This window comes from Chenopodium quinoa, unplaced genomic scaffold (assembly GCF_001683475.1).
Source record: "Chenopodium quinoa cultivar QQ74 unplaced genomic scaffold, ASM168347v1, whole genome shotgun sequence".
NCBI lineage: Eukaryota > Viridiplantae > Streptophyta > Magnoliopsida > Caryophyllales > Amaranthaceae > Chenopodium > Chenopodium quinoa.
This window is the reverse complement of record NW_018744092.1, coordinates 3960728-3971418: the sequence shown is the minus strand read 5'-3', so window position 1 is coordinate 3971418 and position 10691 is coordinate 3960728. Positions and strand designations below refer to the sequence as shown.

Genomic DNA, 10691 nt, shown 5'->3' with positions numbered 1-10691 from the left:
TTTCAAATTGAAGCATCAAACTCATCATAGATTCATAGTGCTAACGTTACACCAAGTCTTTTGATTAATCGATCTCAAAACAACAAAACAACACATGCTTACATATCACTCCTTGAAACTATGACAATTTAACATAATGATGATATGGATATAATATATAACTAGTAATTAATAATAAAGTATGTCATCGACCATTTGATTAACTATAGAACACACATGCATGCAACAATAATTTAATCAAGGTTTGGACGTGGTAGTAGTAGGCTTGAGCTTCTTCTCATTGGCAAGCTTGAAGAGCTTGGCTTGAGCGGCGGCAACCTTATCGGAGGAAAGGGAAGCAAGGAAGGAGTCCTTGACTTGCTTGGTGGAGAGGGCGAAATTTTTTGACGCCATGGAGTTAAGGAAGGAGGCAGTGCCCTCCCTGTAAAGGGAACCATACCCATCATTTCTAGGGTTGTTTAGCATTTCTTGAAGACTTGTTGCTGAGCTTAGTCCTGGTAATGTTGTCACACCAAATACTCCTCCTACTGTTGCCCACCATCCTAGTACCCCAAATATCAACCCTGGGTGACTTCCCCAATAACTGTGTCATCGTTACATTTTTAATTAATTAACAAGTAATATTACATAGATATTATAGTATTTACAAAGTATATATAGTAATAATACTAATAATAATATTTTCTTATAAAAAAAAAATAAAAAAATAAAAAATAAAATAATAATAATAATAATAATAATAATAATAATAATAATAATAATAATAATAATAATAATAATGTTTGTGATACATTTTCACCTACAATAATCAATCGATCAATGTAATTAATTACATTAGGTTACTTTATTTTATAACTCTCGCTTATTAAGTGTGGGCACGGCTGTGGCTACGTGTCTCCATTATGTTGCATTTATGAATGCACGACTACCACTATTTACTGTAAGCTATATAATTTTTATGTACAAACATTTCTATAGGTAACTAATAAATCTACGTGGTATATATGATACACTGATAATGTACGCTTCAATGAATTTAAATTGTATATTAACTAGCTCCGTATTATATTTAGGGCATTAGTTAATAAATCACACTTTCCTCATTAATATGCAATAAAATTAAAAAGGGATTATACAAAAATGTTCAAATTAAGGTCAACTTAAGGGGACTTACGTGCATGGGAAGGGTGGCGTGGTAGGATCAAAAGGCATAGGAGGAGTGTTTGGATCAGGAAGATAAGGTGGCGTCGGAACGATTGGCGTTACCGGAGGCGAAGGCACCAAAGGAGAGCTTGGAGTTGTTGGAGGATAATACCCTCCATGTCCACCACTTCTAGGAGGTGTAGTTGGCACCAAAGGCGAAGGCGGAGTGACTATGACAGGTGTTGGAGTCCTTGGAGTTGGCGGGTAGTATCCTCCGCTACCACCGCTTGTAGGCGGTGGTGACGGACATGCGCACCCGCCTCCGCTAGGAGGGTTAGAGGGTGTGTGTCTTGGTGGATGATATGATCCTCCACTTCCTCCTTTGCTTGGAGGTGTTATCGGTGTCGGTGTTGGTGATGGGTAGTAGCCACCGCTTCCGCCACTGCCACCGTGTGATGGTGGGGTACGGCAGTTGCTTTGACTGCCGGAAGAGGGTGATCCATGGGATTTGTGATTATGGGATGATCCATGGTGGCTAGGGTTGCTATGAACACCTACATATATACAATAATCATGACCATCAATTACACATTTTCACGTGCATAATTGTTACTCGCTTTTGTTTCTAAAATTTCTTTTTGTTTGACTTTTTTTGTAATAGAGAAAACCGTGACCATCCAAACAAAAAAAACTTTTAGACACATGAAAGGAGTATTAGTAGTCATATGAATCATGCATTGTTTAATTTTATATCGTTATTTTCAAAATAAAGATCAAAATCTTAACCAAAGCATGCAGCTTAATTCTAAAGCTAGATTTATGTATAGAAGTGACTTTATTACAAAAAGCTAACCAACATATATATTACTTCATTTCAAAGGAGATTCTAATAGAAAGAAGTTTGCAACCTTTTTAAAATTATGGATAGTTCATTAAATAATGTGAGGAATCCAACCAAAACATAGCAAAATAATCAAGTCATTCAACTTTTTTGGACCTACTGAAAAATGAAAGTCAAACCCTTCTATTTTAATTTATTTTTGGCTAATTCCATTTTCAGCCCAGGCCAAATGTTTAGACTAGTCATTTAGAAAAGTGTTTGAAATTATATACACTCTTTGTTCGGAATTAATTTTCTCATTAACAACGTAGATGGATGGAGTGTAATTTAAGCTAGTACGAGGTAACTTATTATTTCAAACGGTGTTATTATTTCTTTGGATAAAAATAAATCAAATGAGAACTTATAATTGGCAAACAACTTATATCAACCTCTAATTAGTAATACCACTATATTGTAAAGTAAAATCATGCATGTTCCTTAAAAACACTTGAATTAAAATTGCCCATCTCTATCAAACATACATAAAACCTAGTATAGTAAAGACATACACATGAACAAATTTAAAAAAAAATAAATTAAAAAGATATATAGGATGAAGGTACCTGAAGAAGGGGTTGTTGGCACATGTGGGTCATTAGGAGTGTAGTAATTTTTTTCATTTCCAAAATTATTATCATTATTATTAATAATACTTGAATAAACAGGAATTACTAGGTTATTAGTGGAAACCATTATCAAAACCACCCACAAAATCGTACTTTTTTCTTTGCTCCTCCCCATTGAATTTTTTTTTTTCTATCCCTAAAAAAATTCAAAAAAAGAGAGGAGATTTTTGAGAAGTATAGAAGATGTGAATTGAATGACAGAAGTAAGAAAAAATGGAAGATTTTAAAGAAAAAAGGAGGGGGTGTGCATTGAGCTAGCTAGGGTTATGGTGAATAAATACAAGCAGGTAGAAGAGTGAGTATTATGTATGGTTAGTTGATGTGTTGCAGGTTGCATTTATATTTCTCATTTATTGATATCTCTTGCTTTCATCTTTTTGCATGCATTTTATACAAATAATACAATCTTTATCTACCTGCAATTTATGTATATATCTTAGATATAATATTGAAATTATGATGATAACCTCGTTTATGTGATAGGTATGGGAATCCGATAATCTCAAGTCCGTACAAATTTAATTGTCACATCATACGTGTTTGTACATGTTCTACTATGGTATTAAATCTTTAATTGTGTGATGAAAAAATGTTTGTTATGATATACGGAATATGAAGATTTAAATAACTTTATATTACATTATTATCTACCTTCGATTCATCTATACAGGATTGGATGTGTTTTTTGACCTGAGCAAATGTATTTATTTGGATGGGAGCATTATTAAAATTATGATGATAATCCGTCCGTCTAGCTATAAAATGTTTTATTAAGGTAATCCAAATCCAATAATCTCATGAGTTCATTAATTTAAAACACTACTCTTTATATATTTCACAAAAGTTCCAAAATTAATATCCATATCAACGTGTATCACTTATATATATATATATATATATATATATATATATATATATATATATATATATATATATATATATATATATATATATATATATAGGATTAGGATCATGTAAAAACAAGTCTTAGGGTAAAAACTGAAAATAATTAATCCTAGCCGTAGATTATAATCTAGCGGATGACATCTAATGTATATAACCTAATTTTCTCTCTCCTCCCGCGAAAACACCTTCTCTCTCCTCTGTTATTTTCTTCCTCCTCTTCCTTCTCTCTCCTAATTTCTCGACATTTTTCCCCAATTTTCACGCTACTTTTTCAAACACCGCTTCAATTATTTTGATTTTTAGCAATTTCTCAGCTCTACGATCTATTATCAGGTGAGTTCTTTGTGGTAATTTCGCTATTTTTGCACGATTTGAGGTTATTAGGTTTCTGAAATTTTGGTTGCTGGAATTTCATGAGTATTTTTTTGTAGATTCAACCGGAAATTTAATGTCTATTGTATTTTTCGTGTATGCTTTTTGTTTAATTTTGTAATTTTGCAAGTTTTTTTATTTATTTTTTCAATTTGATTTGATTTTTTGATTTTCAACTTAAGTTCGTTTTAGTAGGAGTATTTTTGCTCGAATTTCTACTTTTGTTGTTGTTCTTCACCTTCTTAGTAACACGATTTTTGTGTTTCTGATTTTAGTAAATTAAGTTTGGGTAATTTTAGTAACATGCATGTTTGATTATGACGAGATTTTGCGTGTTTCGTTCATCAATTTTGTTCGATTTCCATTGCGATTTTGCGACTTTTGCTCATCAATTTTTTCGAATTTTTTTCATCAATTTTGTTCGATATTGTTTGATTTTGCGATTTCCTGTTCGACTTTGTTCAATTTTGTTCGATTTCCTGGTAGATTTTGTTCAGTTTTGTTCAATTTTATTCACTCATTTTTTGCTTTCAATTTTTTTGATTTGTGGGTTTTTGCAGGTGAAATGTGGGAATTGTGGAGAGGTGACAGAGAAGGAGAGTTATGTGATGTTGGGAGAAGTTGTTCCTATCCCTAAGAGTCATGGCCAGGCTAATCTTGTTCAGAAGGTTTATCTCTATTACTCTCTAATAATCTGTTGTTCTATTCTGTTTTGATTGTGCTCGCTCTATTTCAGATTTAGTTGTCGCATTGATAGTGTAATTTGAATGAGTAATGTTACAATTATATTTGAATGGAGGTAGTATTTTGGCACTATTGATTGGTTTTGTCAGTGTTAATTTCTTTTTCTGGACTAATTTCTTGCCATTTAGTTTCATGAGGGTTTTAGCATTATATTGACTATTTCTTGGTTATTGTAGTGATTGTAGTTATGTGTTGATCAATGAATCATATGCTGCATTTATCTTACTGTAAATGTTACATGGTTATTGTAGTGATTGTAGTTATGTGTTGATCAATGAATCATATGCTGTATTTATCTTACTGAATGTTACAAAAATGTGTGTTATCTGTAAGATGATCAGTGTTTATGAAGTCTATTTCTAGCGTATCTTATAGTGAAGGAAAGTGTTTTAAAGTTTTTGAGAACTTGTGGGTTCTAGGAGCTTTGAACTTTCATCTTTTATGTTTAGTGATGATCTTTCGTCAATTTGCTAGAAGCGAGTTGAATACCCCTTAAGCTTCTTCATCCATTACAGGAGTATTGAACATGTATTAAGGATTATGAACACCAGGGTTGCAAACTGGAAATTTCTCCTCGTTGTTTTGATATATGTCTGATTTATTGAACTGTTCAACATGATATAGCGTTTAAGTTTGGTATGAAATTTCTGCAATTCTGTTATCTTAGGATTATTTGCTTAGGAATTAGGACTTGTTTAATATGTTTCTTCCGGATGTCAATTGATGGCCTTGTATTGGCACTTGGGGAATGGTTTATGATAGTGTATTGATGTTGTACTAGTACTTCTGCTCTGGCTCTTAGAATTCTTTTTTTTATCTATTGTTTAGTCATTTGCTGTACTGATTCCATCTTTTTCAATAATAGTGTGCCTGTTCAAGTGATATATGGCTTACGTTGTTGCTATATCTGTATTGACTAAGCCTTGAATAATGTCCTGCAGCTTATAGAATGTGTTTGATGCTTTGATATGTATGAATCACGTGTTGCATTTATGCATTTTTCTGGTTTACACTTAATTGACATTTGATGCCTGAATTATATTACAATGTATAAATTTTCTGTGAGCTGTAAACTTTGTTCCATTCCAGCTATTGAAATTCTGTTGCTTTTTGTGTGTTATTGCCTTCTAAATTTTGGATTTTCTTACATTGGTAATGGTGATAGTTACATTGTGTTTTTGGCTTGTTGCTAATCAATCACCCTTTCATTATTTCAGTGCAAGTTCTGTGGCAGGGAGGGTACTATTACAATGTTACCAAAATCTGGCTGCTATCTAACAGGTGATGACTGACTGTGAAGCAGGAAAGTTTGTCCATTTGATGAGCTTTGACTGCCGGGTTTGGAGCCAGTGGACTACTCCTTTGGTGGTGACAAGGAGGAGCAGCAGAAATTATCTTATGATAAGGAGCAGCAGGAGAAGTTATCTGATGACAAGGAGGCCGGAGAAGGAGAAGTTATCTGATGATAGTTACCTTACTTTTGTAAATAGTGACATCTATATAAATGTGGTCAATGTTGTCAAAATTTATATAATTACCTTATTTTTATATATAGTGACCTTCGTTATTTTTATATATAGTGGCCTCTGTATAAATGTGGTCAAAATTGATATAGTTACCTTATTTTTGTATATAGTGACCTTTATGTAAATATGCTCAAAATTGATATAGTTACCCTATTTTTGTATATAGTGACCTCTAAGTAAATATTCTAAAAATTGATATAGTTACCTTATTTTTGTATATAGTGACCTTTATGTAAATATGATCAAAATTTATATAGCTATCCTATTTTTGTATATAGTTACGTTATTTTTATATATAGTGACTTTATGTAAATATCGTCAATTTAGATAAAGTTACCTTATTTTAGCATGTAGTGACCTTTAAAACGTTGCGTTTGTCAAAAAAAAAAAAAAAAAAAAAAAAAAACCTTTAAAACAGTTGAATTGATTATATGTAAGGTTGGAATGATCTTAGGGCTTTAGAACCGTCTGATCTTTTGTGCTAGTAATAAATGGCTAAGATTGCTTGTTTTTAGTTTTCACCATAAGCTCTGTTTTTAGCGGAACCTCCCCGTATATATTAATCAATTTTTGTGTATCTTAACATTAAAGTATAGAAAGAAAGGGGTCATGCATATGCCGTGCATGGTGCAGCTGTGTGGTGCTAAAACTCCCGCAGTCCTAAATTAATTGCCACAAAAAGCTTTTGCAAAGTTTACAAGACATACTTTTGACATCAAACATCGTAAAGTGCATATTGCTTGATGAAAACTTTATAAAAAGTAATATGTTAAAAATAAACTACTTGTAATGAATTCACTAAGAGAACACATCATTATTTTTTCTTTCCTTTATGAATAAATGAAAGTTGTTAATAAAAAAAAATTGTCGAATTTGACCTAGGAAACATTTGTAACACTAATGTAGAGATAGAGGGAGTATCACCATGTAAAAACGAATGGAGCTCTTATGATTTATAAAAAAAAAAATCAAATAGATTGGGGATATGAATACCCTTATTACCCATTTTGATATTTATTATTTCCAAATTTACTATACTTGCTGGTTGCATATGTTAAGAAAGAAAAATAAGTGAGTACGTACTTGTATACTTCTAGCTCTTGGCTTTATTTTTGGTGCTTTAAATTAGGGCTCAGAGAAAATGTGTACAGCTTTCATGTTGACTCTTCTTTGGACTTTTGTCAAACTATTTAATGTTACAGACTGGGTTTGCAGCATGGTCTTCAGATCTCATCAACTTTATATGTGCTTTGTATAATTTATTTATCTATTTTTTTTTTTTTTTTTGAATTAGCCACAAGATCAATACAATTTACAAATGGAGGGTGGCCGGCATTTAGACCTATGATATATCATATACAGACTATCAATGTTAATCACTAGGTTAATACTTCATTGGTACAGTAATTAAAATTATATTGTGATAAACTTGTGGCATTTTATTCTTTTACTACCTCCGTTAATTATTATGTGCCACTTTGGAAATTTTTGTATCTCGAAAATAATACTCCAAAGTTGCATATAATAATTAACGGAAGTAGTATAAAAATGTTACTTAATATTTTTTTTAGGAAGGTGATCAATTGGGGACTGTTATAAATTTTCTCCTAAGCTCTTCTTCGAAGACATGAAGATAGCTAGTTGTGATATACTTATCATATCAGAGTGCCTTTAAATTTACTCGGTATTTTAAGTTGTTTATGCATAACTTATAGAGTCAATTAGTCTAGTTAATAGAGGTAAAAGTAAGGAGTAGTTTTCTCTTGGTGTAGGTTTTTGATTTTGCTAGTAAATTAAATCAATGTGAGCGAGGGCTGAGGGGTATGTACGTCCAAGTGTCCAACCCTTCTTATAGAAGTTTAATTATTTTCCTTTAATTTATTACTTTTATTGAAGTTTATTGACGCTCTAAATTCTTATTGGTAGCCATCAAATTTTACTAATTATCTTTGATGGCCAAAAACTTTTTAAATTATCTAAATTAGCCATATAATATTGTAACTTTATTAGTTATAACACTAATGATCATTATTAGCCACTTTTAAGACTAATAAGTAACTATGGTTAACTTAAGTGTATTGTGTAATTAAGTAATACAATTACTATTACACCCTTACTTATTACTTTCCCTCCAAACTGTAACCATCCTTTTCCTTCCAAAATCATTTCCCCTTCCTTATATAACCCTAATAAATCAGAAAAAAAATCATTCATCTTCTCTGCCATTCTTATACTCCTCCATTCTCGTAGTTCATCAGTATTGAAGCTTAGCATTGTTTGGTCATTCGTTCTGCAACAAATACAACACAACACGTTAATATATATCAAATATGCTAATAATGAACCCCCCCCCCCCCCCCCCAATTATACATATAATCCACGAAGAAACTCATTAAACACTATAATAAACCCTACATTCCAATTGAAAAACACGTCATGCTATCACAAAATAGAGCACATTAAAATCAAGAACACGAAATCAATTAACTCAATTGAAAACTTTGAGTACATACCTAAATATTTACGCAATAAAGATAGGATCTTTATGTGCAAATTCAACCACAACCTAGACGTCGTCTGTCGAATTCAATTGCAGCCCAGAATTTTGTAAACTCCAATGGTTGAAAAAAACCCAATTCTACTCCGATCCACCTTTGTCGCAAATTTCAGAATTAATCTCAAATCCTAGTTCTAAGGTCGAAAAATTGAAAGGTTGTAGATGGTGTTCGAATTTCGAATTGTGGAGCTGGATGGTTTCTAAATATGAGTTAATGGAACTGGTGTTTGTAGTTGGAGGGAGAGAAGGAGAGTTAATACGTAATATGATGGTAACTTTTCTTCTTCTTCTTCTTTTTATTTTATTTTATTTATTTATTATTTTTTTAATTCGAAATTAATCATAAGTTAACCATAGTTATTTATTAGTCTTAAAAGTGGCTTATAATGGTCATTAGTGTTATAATTAATAAAGTTACAGTATTATATGGCTAATTTATATAATTTAAAAAGTTTTTGGCCACCATAGATAATTGGTAAAACTGGATGGCTACCAATGAGAATAATTGTTCTATAATAATAGTCCTTGCTAGTACTCTATATCATTTTTAGGGTTATTTTAATTATTAATATCATGGTTAGGCGTTGTATTAATTATATTAATAGTATTATGCTTAAATTAGGATTTTATTAATAATTGCGTAATATCATGTTTAAGATGCTTTGATTTGCTTGTTAAGTTCGTTGCTTCCTATATCATTGTGCACGTTATTTTTGTTATTATGGTCACCCAGGTTTTAATCAAGATTTGTAATTGAAATTACGCTTAATAAGATAATTTGGACGACCAGTTTAGATTTTCGATAATCTTTTTGCTAAATTCAAGTGATCACGATTTATTAGTAATATTTTTGTGTGCATTACTATTAAATTGACTAATTAGCATAGTTAGTTTGGAGCAAATTGAACCTTCAATTTGTTTATATGTCTTTTGGGTTGCAAATATACATGTCACTATAAGAATTTAGTAGAGGCCAATACAGGAGGAATTGTCTTCCAGACTCAATTTCGTACGTAGTACCATCATCCCCGCACCTTCCAGTCGTTTTTCGTGATCACATGGAGTTATCAATTCAATCTCAAGAACTCTGAATGGGATATAACCTTCAATTCATGGGTCAAATCGTTTGTTGCCTTTCAATTTATCCCATTTCGTGGTTGCGGCGTTAAATGATTCATGAGTGGTTTACAAGTTCATTCCTTAAAAAAGTGTTAGCGGCTCCGTACTTTATTGTCCCTTATCATATTATGTCAATTCCAACTTCCAACGTTTGCTAAGGTAATCACACTTCAATTCATACGACGCCGACAATATTAATAAAAAAAAAAAGTTATGAAAGTTATTTGATCCGAAAGTTACATATAAATGTGAATCTAACAACATATTATCCGATATGCCTTTTCCATTTTAAATTAATCGTAACACTAAGTTTGTCATACACATAGTTTAAGAAAAAATTATCGGGTGAGAACCAAAATGATAACTTTGTAATAAAAGTATGGTTGGTGGGACCATGGTGGTATACACTTTATATAACTGTAAGCGGGAGAGAGAACTTAAATAACAAAAAATTAGTGAAAGCAGTATTCATGGGAGTGTGAGATAATTAAATAATGAAGAATCCTTGCCCAATAAAAAAGTATTGCAATTAATTTGAAATAGAAGAAATATGAAATACGGTAATTTAAGAAATTAAGGGAATAATTTTTTTTCTTAAGGGTTAGTGTATGAATAAGGTAAATCTAGTTAAATTCGTATTAAAGTTTATTTGAAAAATGATTATTGATTAGGGGATTTTCACCCCGCCACGTGGACCAATCCGGTTTTGCCACATGTTCTCCATATGGACCAGTCAGGACCCTCCACATGTCGTCCACGTGGACCAACTAGATAGAGTCCGCCACGTGTCACTCAGTGAAGAGTCCAAAGTGGAC

At 31.8% G+C, this 10691-nt stretch overlaps 1 protein-coding gene across 1 annotated transcript; it reads right to left on the bottom strand.

The window, feature by feature from the left end:
* LOC110691925 (protodermal factor 1-like) lies at window positions 1–2969 on the bottom strand. Its single transcript, XM_021868908.1, has 3 exons — window positions 2590–2969; window positions 1175–1697; window positions 1–583 (listed from the first exon to the last, which is right to left on the bottom strand). The coding sequence occupies exons 1-3, from the start codon at window positions 2765–2767 to the stop codon at window positions 238–240; spliced, it is 1047 nt and encodes a 348-aa protein (XP_021724600.1). The 5' UTR covers window positions 2768–2969; the 3' UTR covers window positions 1–237.
* Between the last annotated feature and the right edge of the window lie 7722 nt (window positions 2970–10691).